At 41.9% G+C, this 21,575-nt stretch overlaps 1 protein-coding gene across 2 annotated transcripts in view; it reads right to left on the bottom strand.

Moving 5' to 3' along the window:
- SLC9A9 (solute carrier family 9 member A9) overlaps window positions 1-21,575 on the bottom strand; it is a 591,811-nt gene that overhangs the window by 301,845 nt on the left and 268,391 nt on the right. For both annotated transcript variants that reach the window (XM_025377024.1, XM_025377025.1), the window contains exons 7-8: window positions 12,308-12,446; window positions 7,871-7,976 (exon numbers count right to left, since the gene is read on the bottom strand). In XM_025377024.1, the coding sequence (XP_025232809.1) occupies window positions 7,871-7,976; window positions 12,308-12,446 (245 nt within the window). The remainder of the gene's footprint in view (window positions 1-7,870; window positions 7,977-12,307; window positions 12,447-21,575) is intronic.

Here is a 21,575-nt window from a genome sequence, read left to right as displayed (position 1 = left end):
CATTGGTCCTAGCCAATTTTCTCCATAGATAAAGAGTAACTAAACTACAATGTGACAAAGATAAACATCTCAACAGGAAAAAAGTAACAATAAAAAAAGTAACAAAGGGCATAAACTGGTAGCTCACGAAAGAAGAAATACAAACAGCAAATGACATATAATTAAAGAAGCTTTTCCTTCATAAAAATATAATAAATGAAACCAGAAGAAAATGGAACTTGATTATCAAATTACCAGTGATTAATAAGATTTGGGGGGGCTCATCCAACTTGGCCAAATAGGAACAGCTCCAGCCTCCAGCTCCCAGCATGAGTGACACAGAAGATGGGTAATTTCTGCATTTTCAACTGAGGTACCAGGTTCATCTCACTGGGGAATGCCGGACAATCGGTGCTAGTCAGCTGGTGCAGCCCGACCAGTCAGAACTGAAGCAGGGTGAGGCATTGCCTCATCTGGGAAGCGCAAGGGGGAAGGGAATCCCTTTTCCTAGCCAAGGGAAAGTGAGACACACAACACCTGGAAAATCAGGTAACTCCCACCCTAATACTGCACTTTACCAAGGGTCTTAGCAAACGGCACACCAGGAGATTATATCCCACACTTGGCCTGGAGGGTCCCATGCCGATGGAGCCTCCCTCATTGCTAGCACAGCAGTCTGAGATCTAACTGCAAGGCGGCAGCTAGGCTTGAGGAGGGGTGCCCGCCATTGCTGAGGTTTAAGTGGGTAAACAAAACCACCTGGAAGCTCGAATTGGGTGGAGCCCACCGCAGCTCAAGGAGGCCAGCCTGCCTCTGTAGACTCCTCCTCTGCGGACAGGGCATAGATAAACAAAAAGCAGCAGAAACCTCAGCAGAGGTAAATGACCCTGTCTGATAGCTTTGAAGAGAGCAGAGGATCTCCCAGCATGGAGGTTGAGATCTGAGAACGGACAGACTGCCTGCTCAAGTGGGTCCCTGATCCCTGAGTAGCCTAAATGGGAGACATCTCCCACTAGGTGCAGACCGACACCTCACAACTCACACGGTGGGGTACACGCCCGAGTCGTAGCTTCCAGAGCAAGAATCAGACAGCAACACTCGCCGTGCAGCAATATTCTATCTCCTGCAGCCTCCGCTGCTGATACCCAGGCAAACAGGGTCTAGAGTGGACCTCAAGCAAACTCCAACAGACCTACAGCTGAAGGCCCTGACTGTTAGAAGGAAAACTAACAAACAGAAAGGACACCCACACGAAAACCCCATCAGTACATCACCATCATCAAGACCAAAGGCAGATAAAACCACAAAGATGGGGAAAAAGCAGTGCAGAAAAGCTGGAAATTCAAAAAATCAGAGTGCATCTCCCCCTCCAAAGGAACGCAGCTCATTGCCAGCAACAGAACAAAGCTGGATGGAGAATGACTTTGACGAGTTGAAAGAAGAAGGCATCAGTCAATCAAACTTCTCAGAGCTAAAGGAGGAACTATGTAACCAGTGCAAAGAAACTAAAAACCTTGAAAAAAGAATGGATAAATGGATAACTAGAAAAATCAATGCAGAGAAGACCTTAAAAGAACTGATAGAGATGAAAACCGTAACATGAGAAATACGTGACAAATGCACAAGTTTCAGTAACCGACTCGATCAACTGGAAGAAAGAGTATCAGTGATTGAAGATCAAATGAATCAAATGATGTGAGAAGAGAAGTATGGAGAAAAAAGAGTATAAAGAAATGAACAAAGCCTCCAAGAAGTATGGGATTATGTGAAAAGACCAAATATACGTCTGATTGGGGTGCCTGAAAGTGACGGGGAGAATTGAACCAAGTTGGAAAACACTCTGCAGGATATCATCCAGGAGAACTTCCCCAACCTACTAAGGCATGCCAACATCCAAATTTAGGAAATACAGAGAACGCCACAAAGATACTCCTTGAGAAGAGCAACTCCAAGACACATAATTGTCAGATTCACCAAAGTTGAAATGAAGGAAAAAATGTTAAGGGTAGCCAGAGAAAAAGGTCGGGTTACACACAAAGGGAAGTCCATCAGACGAACAGTGGATCTTTTGGCAGAAACTCTACAAGCCACAAGACAGTGGGGGCAACATAGTGTTGGACATAGTGTTGGAAATTCTGGCTAGGGCAATCAGGCAAGAGAAAGAAATCAAGGGTATTCAGTTAGGAAAAGAAGAAGTCAAATTGTCCCTCTTTGCAGATGACATGATTGTATATTTAGAAAGCCCCATTGTCTCAGCCCAAAATCTCCTTAAGCTGATAAGCAACTTCAGCAAAGTCTAGGATACAAAATCAATGTGCAAAAATCACAAGGTTCTTGTACACCAGTAACAGATAGAGAGCCAAATCATGAATGAACTCTCATTCACAATAGCTTCAAAGAGAATAAAATACCTAGGAATCCAACTTACAAGGGACATAAAGGACCTCTTCAAGGAGAACTACAAACCACTGCTCAGTGAAATCAAAGAGGACACAAACAAATGGAAGAACATACCATGCTCATGAATAGGAAGAATCAATGTTGTGAAAATGGTCATACTGCCCAAGGTAATTTATAGATTCAATGCCATCCCCATTAAGCTACCAATGACTTTCTTCATAGAATTGGAAAAAAACTGCTTTAAAGTTCATATGGAACCAAAAAAGAGCCTGCATTGCCAAGACAATCCTAAGCCAAAAGAACAAAGCTGGAGGCATCACACTACCTGACTTCAAACTATACTACAAGGCTACAGTAACCAAAACAGCATGGTACTGGTACCAAAACAGAGATATAGACCAAAGGAACAGAACAGAGCCCTCAGAAATAATACCACACATCTACAGCCATCTGTTCTTTGGCAAACCTGAGAAAAACAAGAAATGGGGAAAGGATTCCCTATTTAATAAATGGTGCTGGGAAAATTGGCTAGTCATAAGTAGAAAGCTGAAACTGGATCCTTTCCTTACTCCTTTTATGAAAATTAATTCAAGATGGATTAGAGACTTAAATGTTAGACCTAAAACCATAAAAACCCTAGAAGAAAACCTAGGTAATACCATTCAGGACATAGGCATGGGTAAGGACTTCATGTCTAAAACACCAAAAGCAATGGCAACAAAAGCCAAAATTGACAAATAAGATTTAATTAAACTAAAGAGCTTCTGCACAGCAAAAGAAACTACCATCAGAGTGAACAGGCAACCTACTGAATGGGAGAAAAGTTTTGCAATCTACTCATCTGACAAAGGGCTAATATCCAGAACCTATAAAGAACTCAATCAAATTTACAAGAAAAAAACAAACAACCCCATCAAAAAGTGGGCAAAGGATATGAACAGACATTTCTCAAAAGAAGACATTCATACAGCAAACAGACACATGAAAAAACGCTCATCATCACTGGCCATCAGAGAAATGCAAATCAAAAGCACAATGAGATACCATTTCACACCAGTTAGAATGGCAATCATTAAAAAATCAGGAAACAACAGGTGCTGGAGAGGATGTGGAGAAATAGGAAAATGTTTACACTGTTGGTGGGACTGTAAACTCGTTCAACCATTGTGGAAAACAGTGTGGTGATTCCTTAAGGATCTAGAACTAGAAATATCATTTGACCCAGCCATCCCATTACTGGGGATATACCCAAAGGATAATAAGTCATGCTGCTATAAAGACACATGCACATGTATGTTTATTGCGGCACTATTCACAATAGCAAAGACTTGGAATCAACCCAAATGTCCACAGTGGCAGACTGGATTAAGAAAATGTGGCACATAGACACCATGGAATACTATGCAGCCATAAAAAAGGATGACTTCATGTCCTTTGTAGGGACATGGTTGCAGCTGGAAACCATCATTCTCAGCAAACTATAGCAAGAACAGAAAACCAAATACCACATGTTCTCACTCATAGGTGGGAATTGAACAATGAGATCACTTGGACACAGGAAGGGTAGCATCACACACCGGGTCCTATTGTGGGGAGGTGGTAGAGGGGAGGGATAGCATTAGGAGATATACCTAATGTAAATGACGAGTTAATGGGTGCAGCACACCAACATGGCACATGTATACATATGTAACAAACCTGCACATTGTGCACATGTACCCTAGAACTTAAAGTATAATAATAAAAAAAATAAGATATAGGGTGGTGAAGATGTGAGTGAATGAGTTTGCTTTCAGATTGCTGGTGGGAGTGCAAGGGGATACAAATTTTCTAAAAGACAATTTGGATAAATTTCTCCAAAAATTTAAATTTTAGTCTTTTTATTAAACCAGACAGATATTTTATTTTTAGGTGGTTATATAAATAAAAATGTATATCTCTAGCTATAAGGATTATCATTGCAGTAATAAGAAGAATATTAAAACCTGTAAATAATCAAAAGGTTGTTACAATAAATTATGGCAAGTTCATATGATGGAGTATTTAATGTCTTGAAAAACATTAACTATAAATTTTTTAATGCTCCATTCATGGCATTTTTTTCATTATAAATTGTTGAATGAAAAAAGTGAGTTACTTAAGAAATATATATATATATATATATGTATGCAAGAGTATATTTAGGTAGGCATATTTAAGTGTATATGTGTGTATAATTATATATATATATATAGTTAGCTTGACACAGCCAAATATTAACAATTGCTGTTAATATTCGGTAAGAATATAAGTGATTCTAAATTTATTTCCTTCTGTAAATCTGCATTTTCTAAATTTTCTACCATGAATATGGATTACCTTGGGGTAAGAAAAAAATAAAATATATTTAAAAACAGATGTGCTTTCTTTAAAGTAGCAGAACATTTTTTTTCAGATAGAATTGTATGTGAAATCCTAATTTCTGAAACCAATAAAAGGGTGAAGTATGGGTAGGTGGCCGAGAGCTCTGCTCACTAGGCAGGTGTCCTTGAAAGATCAGGGCCTGGGGAGTTCTGCTGAGAAATCATTGCATGTTAATACCATCTCTAGGAGCTACATTAAGTGTTTTTAGTGAACCCATACAAGGCCCTATGATTGCTCGTTACCTCTGTAGTTACTCATAAACTATTTAATAGCTCTTTCCATTTTAGTTTACTATATTCATTGTTGTCTATTCATTCAGAAATCATTTTTAAAAATTTTCTAGATTTTAGTTTTGTATCATATTAGTTTACCTGTGCATTAGAACTAAAATGATTTTATTACTACATGGAAATAATTCGAGAATTATAATTTGATGCCACACCTTCAGGTTTTCTTGAAAGTTTATATGAGAAATGACCATATGAAGAATGAACCTCCATCTTCCCTAAAATTATTGTTAAATACACTGTCTCTTCTGGTGTTCAAAGCCCCTTATATACAGATGCATGTGATAAATTCCCCTAAAATTTTAGTGTGAAAAATAAAGTTTGCCCACTTTAATAAGCATGACTTTTTAAAAAAATATAATGCTGTATTATTCCTATATAACTCATCATGTTTCCCTTTTGGCTTTGACTGCCAGAAAGCTCAGAGCTATATTTATTGCCAAACCACAGCAATGAACAGCTGCCTAATTTTGCAGAAAAATTCTGTCCCAGAGCACTTGAGTGTTTACCCTCAACTAAATGGTCCTGTGATGTGCATGGCTTATGTTATGAGTTGTCACAAATCCAATTTGGAAATAGGCAAGGATTAAATAATAAACAACAAACAAACACGTAAGTAATTTGGACTAAGCAGTCTTGGTCTTTGGCAATGGAAAATGCTCACACCTAGAATTTGGTTTGTAGCAAATGTCTGTTAGGCACATTGCCTAAATCTAGTGGACTACTCTGGAGTGAGTCTGCCCCTGGGTGCAGCCGTGGACACTTGGGTCTTTCTGTTACTGAGGTTCACACTCATATTCACCCATCCCATGATGCTGGCTCCTTAGAAGGTGGTCTGTGTGGTAGCTCAGTAAGGATATCAGGTTGAAAGGGTGTGAAAGAGCAAGGATCAAGCAAACTAGCAATTTATACAGTTTCCCATGGATCTTAGACTTTAATGTAGTTGATAGAACAAGATCTTGCTGAAATGGACAAGCAAATAGACAATTTTTACACAAATTGACAATTCTAAAGCAATGGGGTGTGTGTGTGTGTGTGTGTTTATTATAATATTCAACAGTAGATTAAAAAATATTAGGTGAGTTAAGATACTTCCTTACATTTCTAGAAGGTCAAATATTTTTTCTTATTATTAATATTACTTAGATCATTTTATAAGTTAAACTTGAATGGAATACAGAATGTGGAATAAAGGGAACTAATGTTTTTTGAATGACTGTGATGTAAATGATCTGCCTACATTATTTCACTGAAGGCACATGCTATTTTTTTTTCTGAAATGCATAAGCTTTCCAGCTACCTCCTTAATAAGGTAGCAATGCACTAAAATAACATACTTTGTATTGAAATAATTTAGATACACTGGCCTGGTAGGGTGGAATCCAGTAATGTAGTCTTGATTATAGTGTCATAAGAACTGGTGCGTGGCTTTCTGTATTGGCAACAGACACCCTTGAAGCCAATGGGAATAGCTTGGACTGTGTGGCTCTGCAGTAAGTTGGGCCAGTTGATTAAAGCAATAGGTTATCATTACTAAAAAGATTTGCCATGGCATTCACAGGAGAGCCAAGACCAGCCAAGGAGCAACTGAACCAGGCAGTTGCCTAGGGCTCCAACTACTTCCCTCCTACCTACCGTTAGAGGTCTCCTTGATATTCCACAGATGGAGTTTCATTTGAGGCAGAAATGCGTGGTCCCCCAGAACCCAGGATCTAAAATTGAATTTCCTAGTTTTAAATCCCAGCCCCATCACTTAAGGTTGGCTGAGTAAACTGGGAATAGTCTTTTACTTTTGAATCTTTCTATAGATTAATGAAATCACCCACGAAAGACAGCTAGCCAGCATCTGGCTCATGGTACACCCTCAATATATGTCAACTTTTATTATTATTTAGACTTGAAGTATCACCTATTAAAATGCAAACACCTAGGGAGGTACACCTTGCTACCAGTTAGGAAAGATTCTCACCACTCAAATGCCAGTTGAGATGTAATGAGCAGAAAGGGATCCACGATTGAAACCTGGGAGAAGCAGGGAATGTGGCTCCAGGAGAGAAACAGCATTAACATTTTGCTGGAAGCCACGGAGATTCTTCTGCATGGAAAAGCACCCAGTCGTTGCAGTTACCCAAGCACAAATCCTCACGGTTGCACACAGGCAATCTAATTGCTTAATCCAGATCCTGGGATCTGCAGCCCTTGGGTCTAATGAACTGCCCCCTCTCTATCAACTATTCCACATCGGAGGACTCTCTCTGTAGACTTTCTGTGCTAAGAGACATTAAACTGTACAGCCACCACATTTGCTATTTGTTTTCGTACGTGCCGTGGAACATATGTGCAGATCTCAAACACCGATGTGTATGGAGATGTGCATACTCTGGAGAGCCAGTTTACATTGAAACCTGCTGTTAAGAGCCACCGAAAACCACCCCTCTTCTCTACAAAACAGTTGTGGGTATCCTTTCACACTCTGAATGAAGACTTCCATTCGAAAAGTCATCCATCACACTATAAATCAGTCTCTTCAACACGCCTCCTGTCCAGCCAGGAGAAAAGAGGAAAGCATTTCGGAGAATAGAATACAGAATGGGGAAGAAAGCTACTCGGTACAAAATGGATGAATTACTATTATTTTTTCTCTCCAGGGTACCCAAGAGAGGCTGATTCTCACCCAAACCATCCACATACACTGTTTAAGAGAGACTTCATTTCACCTCCTGCCAGGTCAGGGAGGGGCACACACCGGAGCCACACACATATTCACACACCCAGTTGGCTGTGCAGCATGAAGCACTGACCTGTTAGGCCGGCAGCCTCGGCAGACAGGAAGGCACTCCAAGAAAGTAGGAAAAACAGGCCGGTTTCCAGCATCGGGAACTCGCACAGCTTGGTAAATTTGGTCAAGTGAGGAAGACAAGTTAAGGGAAACAACAGCAGCTTTTACAGCTACATCTCCTTCTTGACTGAGAATCAAAACTGATCTGGTGATGATAGTTCCAGAGCAAAGTAAAAGAACTGATGTTCAGACCTGACTGGAAGGCTGTAATTCTTACTGGGACCTGCTTTGAAGGCCAGCATGAGTTCCATGCTTCACCGGGGGCTGAACTTGCCTGTAAAAATTCAAACCTGTGTTCAGATTAAAAAGGTGTCTTCCTAAGACTATCAATTCAGCCCACTGTGGGCTTAGCCTCGTTCCTTGGGATGCACCCCCTCAGGAGAGGTGTAGCAGGCATGGAAAAACAAAGCCAAGGAGAGTGTGGGAAGATGAGATGCTGCAAGTATGTCAGGACCAAGGAGCGCTGCTCCCTGGGGAGTGCAGTCTGCGGGCAGACCGCTTGGTAGAATCTTCTCGCCTGGGGATGGAAGTAGGATCAGAAGAAGAAGTTACATTCAGTGACAGGGAAGCTGCCCATGCTCTCTTGGTATAAGTAGGATAAAGAGAAGGTACATTATTTCTAGGTCAGACAAGATGCCTTTGGCAGGCAATGGTTCATTTTGACAAGGATGACACTTGGTCAATGGTCTATAAATTGCAAATAGAACAAAGGGATAGTAGGATCCAAGTTGGGCAGAGAAGGGGTCGTGGGGAGATGATTAGGAGTATGTGATCGATGGGAAAGGGTTACATTGCAATTGTGTCAATATTAGGCACAAAATGCCCTGACAAATAAGGAGATGTGATCGTGTTGCATTTTTATACTGTTAGAACAGAATCTAAAGAAAATTTCACATTAAGAGATGTTTAGCAGGGGAGCAGGGAAGTAAAAGTGTGACCTCTGGAACAGAACATTTTATTCGGATTCTTGACTCTGCCAGTGACTGGCTGTGTGATTTCTCAGCAGTATATTAACCTCTCTGAGCCTCATTTCTATTCTACGTAAACTGACAATGAGAATAATACCTGATCCTACATGAGGTAAGTAAAATGTGATGAAGTATGTTAAACATGTTTTGTAAAGTTTTAGAAAGCACAAAGGCAAAATAATATCATGGATGGGAGTGTAGCGTTTGGAAGCCAACTCTACCTGGATTAAAATTCACAGTATTCCCTTGGACACATCTCTTGATCACTGTGTGCCTCAGTTTTCCTGTCTGAAAACAGGAATAATAATGCAACCTACCTCAGAGGTCTATAAACTAGTTAACATATGTTAAGTACTCAGAACAGTGCCTGGCATGTAACAAGTGATATGAACTTGTCTACTGTGGTCTAATTTTTTTTTTTTTTTTGGTAAAACATCTTTTTGGGAAATAGCATCAGTAAGGACCTGGAAGCAATTCTTTATCTGCTGTAAAGATCAGGCTGCCCTGAGATCCTTTTACAATATTCTCTTTTGTTACTTAGAGGGAAGTCTTTGTTTCTGGTGGGGTTTGTTCTTCTGAATTCACTCTTCTAGTTTGTTTTAAAGAGAATGTTCAGGGCAGATGAGTAACAAAATAGCAATCAGCTATCTAACATTCTTTTCTTTCTATCTCCTCCAGAAACTAAATCAGGTCTGGGCCAGTCCCTAGTTGCAGAGCTCAGGGGCCTACAACCTGAGGAGACTGCCTCAGAATGAAATAGGTATGCGGTTAGGAAGGTGAGGAGGACAACAGTAAGCATCTACCTCCTACACAACCTATGTTTGTAGAGCCTGTTAAAGACCACCAAATACTGCACGATTGATATCACCACTGTAGAAGAAGGGTTTCTACACCCTTTCTTTCAGATCTGATCCAATCTTATGCCAGACTTCCAATCTCCAGGAATTTTTCTTCTTCCCTTATCAACCTGTTCACACGTGTTGCACCTTCTCCTCGCGTCAGGCAGAGAAGAATTCCGATTTTAGTTTCTCCACTTAGTGTAGCCTCCAGAGCCCAAAAGTCTGGGTTTGAATCCTGGCCCTGAAATGTCCTACTTGTTTGGCCTTAGCCAAGTTGTTTAACTTTGTCTATTTCCTTAGCTGTAAAATTGGGATAGTAACAGTATCTACCTTCCAGGGTTCTTGTAAAACTTATCTGATAATCCATGCAAAACACTTAGGGCGATGGCTAGCATATAGTAACGTTTTCAATAAACGTGCTCACTATTACTTACATGTGATCCAGAGTGAGCTACGTATCCTCCTTGAGCCTCAGTTTCCTCAGGTGTAAGGTGAGGAGGATAATAACTTGTTTTACAGGGTTGATTCAAATGAGGAGATGCATAGAAAGGCTCTGGCACATGTTAGACACTCACAGAATGTTCCTATCCTTGTTGCTATTACTGTACTCTAAACAACGCCTGGCCTCCACACAGTTCCAACTAAGAATGAAGAGGCAATAGGGAGCAGTGACCAGAGCATGGTCGTCCTCTTGATTCTCACTCTCTGGGTTTACTGGCTGGCTGCGTGACCTTGGGCAACAGCTTACCCTTTCTAAGCTTCACAACCAATAAAAATAGCATCTGGTGATAGGATCATTGTGAAGGTTAGATGAGACACCACATGGAAAACACATCGTAGGTGGCCTGTCACAGCATAAGTACTGGGTAGGTCATTTTTTCTTGTTGGAAACCAGCACTGTCTCTTCTGACTGACTTTATTTCTGTCAATGGAGATGCCATTTTACAAGGTTCTCAGGATGAAACTTTGGAGTAGCCTTTGACTGTCTCCTTTCGTTTGTCTCCAATAACCAACCAATCATAAGTCTTAGAGATTTTTCCTTCTAAACATCAGTCCCCTTCCTGATGCTTCCCCCGCAGTTCGTCATCACAGTTTCCCTTGATTCTCATCTCCTTCCTCTGATTCATCCTTTGTGCCAGTTCCTCATCTACATTTTAAAAACAGGACTGTCAGTGTGTCACTCTCCTGAGCAGAAACCTTTGGCAGCTAATTGTGGACTAGAGAAAGAGGCTCAGACTCTTTGAAATACCACTTCAAGATACTCCACAAGCTGACTCCATCCCACCCAAGTACCCTCATCCTCCATTTCTCACCAGCTGGAGCCCTGTGGTCATCCCAGGCATGCCTTCCAGATGCCACATTTGTCCCACTGCTATACCCTAGTGAATAGACTTAGTGAGCCTTTGCCTCCTGTGTCACCGACTGCTCAGCCTTTGCCCCTATTCTATCTTCCAGGCCGTGCCCAGAACCCATTCTGCTTATAAATACTGCTTTTCAAATTATTTTCCAGAATCATAAGGCTGGCCAAGGGTATTATACTATTCCAGACACAATGGCCTCATCCCAGTTTGAGTGTTTACAGTGTGATAACTTCGATGTGGCTCTGGCACTCACTTTCTATCCAAGTCTTAATGTGGAGCTCATCTTTCCAAGCCTGTTACTCACTGAGGCCAGGGTCCTTGTTTTACGCATCTCCTGACTCTTCTTAGATACCCCCAGTAGAACCAAGTTTTTTAGCAGCGAATGTCTGGGCGAGATCCCATAGAAAAAGGCCCCCGATATTTTGCCTTCTCTTTGCCTGGGGCCTTCACCCCTCTGGCACACTTCTTCCTTCTCCTTCCCCTGAGGTCTTTGGTCCTTGATCTTCTGTTCTACCTGTCTTCTGTGGCTCCACCTAACCCTTATAGTTGACATTGGCCTTCTGCCCTTCCTCCTCTACCCTGACTTACTTTTGCCCTGTCTGAGTGTTCTAAGTGAGCAGCCCACCAGACCAGCTTCTTTCTTTGGCTCAGATTCTCTAGAAACTTTACCTATCATCCCAACTTCCTAACAACAAAAAGGAATCAAATGACATGATTGCTCAGGTATGGCACACATATTTCAGCATTGCTTGCAGGTTCCTTTCTATAAAGTAGCTGTGGATGCTTGTTGAGACCCACAGTGACCTCTGGCTTGAGCTACCCTATAAGCTAGTGATTGAATAAGCCTGAAGAAGAGGCAGATCATACCCAATTTATTACCCTTAGTCAATTGTCTTATTCTTGACCCTAGTAAGGCCAATCCTGATGCCTCCTGTTCACTAGTTTTCCTAGGTGGTATTTATTTAAGGTTGTTGATGTCCTAGGATCAGATAGTGTCAATAGCATTAGAACTGACCTTGGGCAAGAAGAGAGCTTGGGCCCATTTGCCACTGGTACCAACCTTTGCCTCCAGGGATGACTCAGAACCAAGATGGCACCAGTGGTGCCGTATGAAACTTGGACCAGACTATCTAGCCTTTTATGGACCTGGAGGTTGTCCATCATCAGAAGCATTCCACAGATATTGACTGTTCTTGACAGTCTCAGCTTTCCACATACAGACAAAGGATATCAGTGCTGTGATGATGGCATATGCAGACCCCATTGCAAATGAGCCAGCGAAGATTCCCAGGAAATTCCCCACAGACTGGAAGAATGCTGCGGCATCAAATGCATTTGGATTCTCCTTGGGACTGTAAATGGATATAGAACTGAAAAGAGAAGAGGGTGGAGGTTAGTTAGTGACTTTCATCTCACAGCCCAGATAGGATTTTGCACCCACTTTGGGGAGAGGTATCTTCTCCTGTAATGCTGGATGCTGGTTGGAAGAGTTAGGGAAAAACAGATACAGAAGGAGAGAGTTGGAGAATGCAGAAATCTTTCTACTTCCTCATAGCCCCATCCCATGGGATCCATATATTGCTGCCAGTCAGTAAACATTTTTATATTGGAAGGGTCATAAAGAATATTGTTTCTGAGCAAACTAGGCATTAAAACATGGTAGGTGTATAAGGAATCTGCTGAGAAGATAGATAACTGTGAATTATTTAGTGGCCATATGTCTCCAGTGCTGTTATATATTCACAAATGTTCCTGATAAAAAGTGCACTTTTATGGCCTGTGCACAAATGGGTGATACAAATCACCGCGTGCACAAAATATTCTGCCGTGATCTTGTCATAAACCACAAAGCATTCCTCCTCTCCAGTGTAACCCTTCAGAAACGGAGCATTGATGGTGTTCAGAACATCACGGTATTAACCCCCAGGGAGAGACAAAACCCTCATTTTCCCACCAAAACAAATGGCAGCAGCTGCCCAAGGTCATCTTTTATACCCCAATTCTGGTGGCTGCCAACAGATTTATTTCCATGGAGAAAAATCAATCCACCAATAGCCAGTCTGTTCACTTAAATATTATTGAGGACGTCATATATGCTATTTTTTTTTAAACCAGGGCCTCAGATCCCAGAGTGTGAATATGAAAGATAAGGCATGTCCTATTTTAGGAAATATGAACTCCATATTGAGCATTAAAATGAACATATGTGCTAGATCCACTAGCTTTAGGGAGACTAATGAAATGACATTTCAGATTTTTTTTTTTTTTTTGCAGTTTTTATCTTAATACAGAATTTTAAAAAACTAATCAGGAAAAATCAAGAGTTTAGCAGTGGGTTTTGGAAGAAACTCCAAAAGCAGCAGTGTGGAGAGCAAAAGTACACTAGACACACTGACTGAGATTAGATTGGATTTTACAGAGATGTAACTGAATCTTTCATGTTGCCGATGATTAGAGCATGTTAGCTTCCTGACCTGACTTTTTGTACCCAGAGATGACTTAAGAGAGAGCAAGGAGAACCAACTCCAATTCTTCTACAGGAAGATGCGTGGCATCAAAAAAGGTAGTTTTAAATGGTCTTAGTTTTTCCCTGGATGTCTTTAAACCCCCAAAGTAGGCCAAACCCTTCTGCTTTGATCCTGTAATTGGATAAGGAAGATGAATGTGGATCTTGAATGAAGCCTTGAAATGCATGCGAGAAAAGGACTGCCTTTGAAGTGTTTTTCTTTTTTGTAAAGTGTTGTGCTTTGCAGGAAAAAAGGAAAAGTAAACCCACATCTGGGTCCTTTGTATCTGCGAGTCCTGGGAAAAGGTATAAAACTCCACTGGCTGTTAGGAAACCTGGTGTCCAAAGCTGTGATGCTTGATGTGTTTGAATCGACATTCTCCAACATATTTCTTCCTTCCAATGAAGAAACAATAGTGATGAGAAAGCATTCCATTTGCAGTCTGCCCTTCAAACAAACGTGTTTGCACAGTAGCACAGCTTTGGAAGTAATTCTATTAACCTGCGGTTGCCACTAGTAGATCTGACCCATAGAACAAGCACGGCTTTATCCTTCTCTCCACCTCCATAACTTGCAGAAGTGTTTCCCTAGCCCAGTGCTTCTGGAATTCGGAGCACCCCCATCACATCATTTGGTCATACCCCATACCATTATTTATGTATGTTTCTCTTTAAATCATTTTTATTCAAATTCAGGAGCTTTTATTAAAGAATATCTATGAAATCATAAGTTCGACGTGCTAATTATATTTCTTTTTATTATACGTAAAAGTAGGTAATTTAGAAAAAGAAAGTTCACCTGTATGTCACCTAAAATCATCTGGGTATGCCTACTGATCTGCAGTCTGCACTTTGGGAAATGTTCTTCTCTTCCTTCCCACTCAACAGGGTATGATCACTTTGTTCACCAAACTTTATACCCTCCCCGTGATGTTTGACTTAACTGAAGGCAAAGGCTTAACTCTCCTTGACCTATGGAGATTGTCCATTGAATATGCTGACCCTAAAGCTCCCCAGACATACGCGCAAGGTGCCCGCCATGTGTCATGTGATGTATTAAGTAGATACAGGAAGTGGGAGGCAGGCAGGGAAGAGCAGAGAGAAGGTAAGCAGAATTTGATCCAATAAACATCTTATTGAACACCTGATATATGCACAGCATACCTCGGCAGGGAAGCCTGAGATATAGATGACAAATAGCTCTAGTCCCAGTGTTAAGTGTGATTTTGTGAGAAATACCCAACATTTAACGGTACAAAAGAGAAAAGGGGTACTCTTTTAGAATAAAGGAGGTGGCATTGGAGCAAGGTAGCACGTCAGCAGACAGAGATGGGGAGAGAGTATTCCAGGCAGTGGAAAGAGTGTTAAGAAAGGCAAGGAGGCAGGTGAGTTCAGGGCAATTGCAAGACATGGCTGCACCTATGTGGGCACGTGTGGTGGGGTAAAGATGGGTGAGGCAGCATTACTCAGAACCTTAAATTCCATGGTGAGAATATACTAAAGCCCTCACATTTAGATAATATTTAGTCCTCTTGTGCCTACAGTATAGCTTTATTTGATCCTATAATAGCTCTGTGAAGTAAGCAAGGCATGTTTTGTTCTCTCTCCTTATCCATTTCCCTTCCTTCTTTCCTTCCTTCCTTCTTCCTTCCTTCCTTCCTTCCTTCCTTCCTTCCTTCCTTCCTTCCTTCCTTCCTTCCNCTTCCTTCCTTCCTTCCTTCCTTCCTTCCTTCCTTCCTTCCTTCCTTCCTTCCTTCCTTCCTTCCTTCCTTCCTTCCTTCCCTCCCTCCCTTCCTTCCTTCCCTCCCTCCCTTCCTTCTTTCCCTCCTTTTGTCTTGCCTTCCTTTCTCTTTCTTTGCATAAAAGACATAAACTAAAAATCAGAGAAATGAAGATCACACAGCTACTAAATTCACAATGTAGATTTCTTGTTTCTCCCTTTAAAAAGGTGATCATTTTGTGGGGAAACATAAACCCACATCAGGATAGTTGAGTGACAGTGTGATGCTAACTATAAGGACAACAGGAGTTCAGGTACTGGAACATTTATTTTCATGCCGGGGATGGAACATGGGCAGCACCTTCCTGTACACAAGCCTAAGAGCAGAGTATGTTGACTAGGGAAATAGCACCCTCTCTCCTGGCCCACTAGCAGGTGAGACACAGAACTTCTCAGGAAATCCTGCTTTCCTGCCTGGCTTTGCTGAGACTGGACTTGGTCTTGCTTCTCTTTGGATGCCCAGGACACAGCCTGTTGTTGGGCACATGGCAGGGTATATAAAGGCTGATGGAATGAAGGTGCAGGACAACTGGAAAGGAGAAAGGAAGAAGGCTTGCAAAAACTCATTATCTCTTGAGGCAAATCATCGCCCACAAGATTTTTTAGCAAGCATTGACTATGCACAGTCACATTGTGGGTACTTTTATGGGTATCAGTCTAATCTTGAAACTGACACCTGTGCCTCTTAATTTGAGCCCAAGAACTGATACTTATTGGCTATATGACCTTGGGCAAGTTACTTCATGTTCTGAATCAGTTACTTCATCTGTAGAATGGAGATAATAATAGTATTTATCCCCTAGAAATGTTGTGAGGATATGAGATACATTTAGAACTCTTAGATATATCTTGTGAATTATAGTCATTCCTTGAGTACTTACATGTACACTTAAAATAAATACTCAGTAAATGTTATTTATCCTCACCATCATCATCATCATTCTGCTGAGAACTTCCACAAGTCTTACAATAACAACAGAGTGGTCAGTTACAACTATGGGCAAATGGGGTGTGACTGCCCTCAGGGCACACCAAGCTCTGAGGTTGCTGGGGCTGAACTAGTCACTTTTGCATAAGAACAACAGGGTGTCCATGAAGGAAAGTACCAGGCAGGTATCCCAGAGAAATGGCCACAGGAGTGGGGCTAAAATATTCTCATGTATTTCATGAAACTCTTGGCTCAGGGGATCAACGAGGGAAGGAGTGCCCTCAGCTGTGTGGGCAGGGGTCTGCTCCAGGGACAAGAATAGGCCAGGAGACTCAGCTTGAGTTGCATCTCTTCAAGTTTAGGGGAGGATGTTCTACAAGCAAAATCCTCTGGCTTCTAGTAAGAAATGAGGCAAAAGAAGCAGAAGCCAGGCTGGGTGAGGTGGCTCACGCCTGTAATCTCAGCATTTTGGGAGGCTGAGGTGGGTGGATTTGGATTGCTTGAGCGCTGGAGTGTGAGACTAGCCCAGGTAACATGGCAAAACCCCATGTCTAAAAAAAGTACAAAAATTAGCTGGGTGTGATGGTGTGTGCCCGTGGTCCCAGCTGCTCAGGAGGCTGAGTTTGAAGGGTTGCTTGAGCAGGGAAGGTTGAGGCTGTAGTGAACTGTGATTGGCCACTGCACTCTAGCCTGGGTGACAGAGCAAGACCTTATCTCAAAATAAATAAATAAAAATACATATACATAAAAATTTAAAAATAGATAAATTGGAAATAAGTCCAGGATATTGATTCATTCTGTTCAGCAATAGATTATGCAGCAAAATTAGTTTGATGGCAGTGTATTGGACCTATACTCAAAAATAAATGTGTACAGCATCTTTTATTCAAAAAGTTTGAAATGTATGAAGTATCCTAAACTCTTCGATAAAAGCAACATGAATAAGGATCATTTTGCTTATTGTATCATTTCTCATTCACAGACATTATTCAGACTTCAGTGTTTCTCTACAGCGCATCTTTTCTTCTATATCATGCTCCTGGAAGGAATGGATCTCACAGCTTAGGTAGTGTTAAGAGCATAGAATCTGAATCTGAGTTCTGGGTGTAAGTCTCAGCTTACTGCCACTTACTGCCTATGTGACCTTGAGCAAGTTACTGAAACCACCTTTATCTCAGTTTCTATAAAATCATGATACAATAATAGTGCCTACTACACTGGGTTGCTATGAGAATTAAATGGATTAATGTTTATAAAGCATTTGAAATGGTGCATCTCACCTAGTAAGAACTAGATAAGCGTTTCTTAAATAAATCACCTCTCTCTCTTTGAGTGCTTCATTTAGTTCTAAAAGAAGCATTTCAAATAGATGTTCAATCAAAACCTCTATCCAAACAGAACTAAGATTTTACCACCTGTCTCTCACACTCTGACTGTCCCTGGCCTACCATCTTCAGCTGGCAGGGATCATCTGATCATATGAATTGTTTTGTGCAGAATGGTGTGTGACTCATAGTAAAGTGTTCAATAAATGCTAGTAATGAAGAAGAAGGAGGAGGGGGAGAAGAAGGAAGAAAAAGAGGAGGAAGAAGAGATGTTGTGAGTGAAATGCTGCTGATAGTGAACATAAAATAATAGGTATGAAAAATATTATATAGATGGCACCACCACAACGCCCTCCCCTCTGTAGCTCTGGCCGCCCTTCCGCTGTGGCCCTATAGAGTCATCTCTCATCCTGATCATGACACTCTTCCTCAGGGTCTCCCAGTTTCCAACACCATCTTCCACTGTTATTCTTCACTGGGACTGCTGAGATACTTTGCCACACAGTTACCCACAGAAACTACCCAGCGACCTCAAGCTCCTGGCGGCCCTGGTTCCACAGGATGCTCTTCCTGACCAGTCCTCCCAAATCCCACAGCCCACTCACTCTCCTGGGTGCTCGTGCCGATCAGAATAGCCTGCTTCTCCAGCCTCAGTCCAGCCTTTGTTAACGTGAAATCAATGTCACTTGAAAGCTTATGAAAAGAATATATTAAGTGAACATATTGTATCTCTTGCAGGATTTCTGTTAATTTAGTCAGTACGGAAAAACATGAGAAAATGATTACTATAGCCAAAGATATACAAAAGAACCTTCCATTTTCTCTGCCAAATCTTTAATCCCCAACAAAAAAAATTATTGGCACCAGTTCATTGAAAAGTTCTTGATTAGTTGGGACATACATAAATATGAAATGGCTTACTTTTTTTTCCAATCACTGCTTCCAGCTGTACTATGTCAAGTCCCGCTTTGTGCTGGGTAAGTAGTTCCATTAATGATGTCTTGGTCAAATCCCATTATTGAGTTCCTTTCAGTTATTAAAACTTAGTGCAGCCCAACTTAAAACCTACATCTTCAAAAGTGGATTCCTGTTGTCCCTGCGGAACATTCTAGAGCAGCAGCAGGATGACTGGAAGGGAGGGAAGGCAGCACGCTCCTCCTCCTTGCAGCTGGTGCCAGCGCCTGCTGGTGATAGAAGGCTGGAGGAGGGGTGGGGAGCCCAGCTCTCCTCTTTATGTGCGTAACTGCTTCTCAGTGTGTAGGGCCCCCGGTCTCAGTCTTGCTGCTCCTTGGTCCCTCTCTTAGAGACCTCTGTTGGCATGGTGGTGCCTCCATTTTGCTGAGAACCCTTTCACAGCTGCCACAGGCTCTTCCAGGTCTACACACTTCCAGCCCATTTCCTTGGGTTGGATCAGTAGTCACTTGGGCAGCTCAGTGCCTGTCACTCCTCAGGAGGTGAAAGGAAAATAAATCTTGGGATCCCAAAATCACTAAGCTAAAGGGAAAAGTCAAGCTTTCAACTGCTTAGGGCAAACCTACCTCCCTCACAATTTGCCCTCAAGGAAATTTCTTGTGGACAAAAGGCAGACAGAACTCAAAGTCATCCCTCTGAGCCTCACCTGAGACAAATGCGTATCTGATTGTTTCTGCCCTATAGTTTATATAAAAATGCAGATTCACTGAGCCAAACTAAATTGGGTATTCAGTGGAAGGCCGATCAAGGACTCAAAAGACTGCAACCTTTTGTCTGTCACCTACCTCTAACCTGGAAGCCCCACTTCCAGCTCTCTCTCTTTACAGGACTGAACCAATGTACATCTTACACATACTACACACTCATGTCTCCCTAAAATGTGTAAGAGCAAGCTATACCCTGACCAGTGTGGGCACATGTCATTAGGACTTCCTGAGATTGTGTCATGGTTGTGTCCTTAACCTGGTCAAAGTAAACTTTCTAAATTGACTGAGACCTGTCACAGATATTTTGCGTTAAATCCTCCAAACTCCTTAATCTGGGGTTCGCCTGAGTACCTTCCATGGGCCATAGAACACTGGGCTGGGTGGGCTTACCCCCATGCTCTCCAGACACATCAAACCGAAGAGCCTTCAGGTTCTCCTCCTGCCAACTCCTGCTTTCAGAAATCTCTAGGTCAGAAGAGGTGCTGGTCTCTGTGTTTTGTGTGATCCCACACTGTGAGGGCCACGTCCAATAACTCCCTTCCCTTGCTCTGCTTTGAGAGGGATTTGGCTCCACCGCAGGTTCTACACTGGGGGATGAGCTGACAGCCTCTGTCCTTGCAGGTAGCACCAGCCTTTCAGGGTGATTCCACTAGACTCCCCTTCCCCTTGGCTTAGGGAAGAGGAAAAACTTCCACGGGAAGGGATAACAGGGTAACAGTTTACACCTCAAACACTGCACTCTCCCCAGGGATAACCTTTCCTTCCCCACCTCATCATATACAGATGTGAGGCAAAGGGGATGGGGTGGGGGCAGGGGAAATGAGGCTGCTTCTGTTGCCAATTAAGCCAGTTGAGGGGTTAGCATCCTAACTGCTGGGGAGACTTGCTGCTCTTTTTAGTATGAAAACATTTAGCAACTTCTGTTTTCAGCCATGGTCCCTAACCCCAATCTGGTAAACAGGAAAAGACCCACAAGATCATCATGTGACATTTATGTGGGAGTGCTTCTAGTTTCTTTTCTCCACATCTAGAGCTGCCTTGTCATTCTGCTTTTAAAGACACATTTTAAGGACCAACACAACGTAAAGGGGCAATGAAAATGTGTAAAAGCTGCTCTGTTTTGTTGGGCCTGGGTGTCATAGGTAAGAAGCAAGTAGATGAAAAACAATTACAGTGCTATTTTGTGTTTAAAATTTTTATGCCTTAAAAAAAAGAAGTGGATCCTTATCTATTATTTATCTTTTAATAACTGTACCAACCTGCCCTTTCTCAGATAAGTTGCTTAATTGTGAATAAAGAATTGACTTTTATGGGGCCAAGAATTGTGTGTACACATTGGAATTCGTTCTGGCATCTGCCTGCCCATTATTCTGGCTTCTATTCTGCCAAAGGCCAATGAAGCTCTGTCAAGAGAACCTGCTGTAAAACATAATGACTTCAGAAATTGGGGGCATTCCAGGCACCCTGGGAGGTTAGAAGAGCTGCTTCTTAATAATAAGAGGTCTTGGCTAAAGTTCACTGAGCTTGAGTAAGAACCATAGGGTTTTACCTTCCCAAGGGCCAAAGACCCTGCAGAGTCAAGAGCTGTGTTTGAGGGGGAACATCAATTAACTCTTTCCGCTTCTGAGGGACCATTTAATGACTGCTCCTTAAGAATCCAAATGTATACCAGAGAGTGATTTTCTAAATCCTTGATGAATATCATCTTGTCATTTTGATGTCAGGCACAAGAGAAAAAGACAAGAGGAATTCCGTGGGAAGGATAAGCGAGTGTATCATGGCTTCCTCGGGAATAATGCAATCTCAGGCTGAATTAATTGATTCATTCCATCCACAAATATTTACTGAACATCTACTAAGTACAGACATTGTTCTTAGCACTGAAGGTACTGCAGGGAATAAAACATAACTCCTGACCTCATGTTCCTTACAGTTCAGTGGAGAAGATAACATAATAAATAGCTAAGCAAATAAAAGTATAATTCAATGACAAGGATTGAAAAGAAAAATAAAACAGCAAGAGAGGATGGGACAGAGAGGACTGGGATAGTCAGGGAAGGCTTCTCTGACACAGATTATTAAATGGAGCCTTGAATGAAATAAAGGGAGAGCTTTCTAGGCCCTGAAGCAAAGCTTGTTCAGTGGGTCTGAGAAGCCACAAGGGGGCCAGCATGGCTGGAGGGAAATGATGGGGAGGACAGTGGTGGGAGTCAGGCTGGAGCCGGGCCAGGGCCAGGGCCAGGTCTTATAGAGCCTTTCAGGACACTGTTAGGATTTTTTT

The sequence above is a fragment of the Theropithecus gelada genome, chromosome 2 (genome assembly GCF_003255815.1).
Source record: "Theropithecus gelada isolate Dixy chromosome 2, Tgel_1.0, whole genome shotgun sequence".
NCBI lineage: Eukaryota > Metazoa > Chordata > Mammalia > Primates > Cercopithecidae > Theropithecus > Theropithecus gelada.
This window is presented reverse-complemented; position numbering and strand designations above follow the sequence as displayed.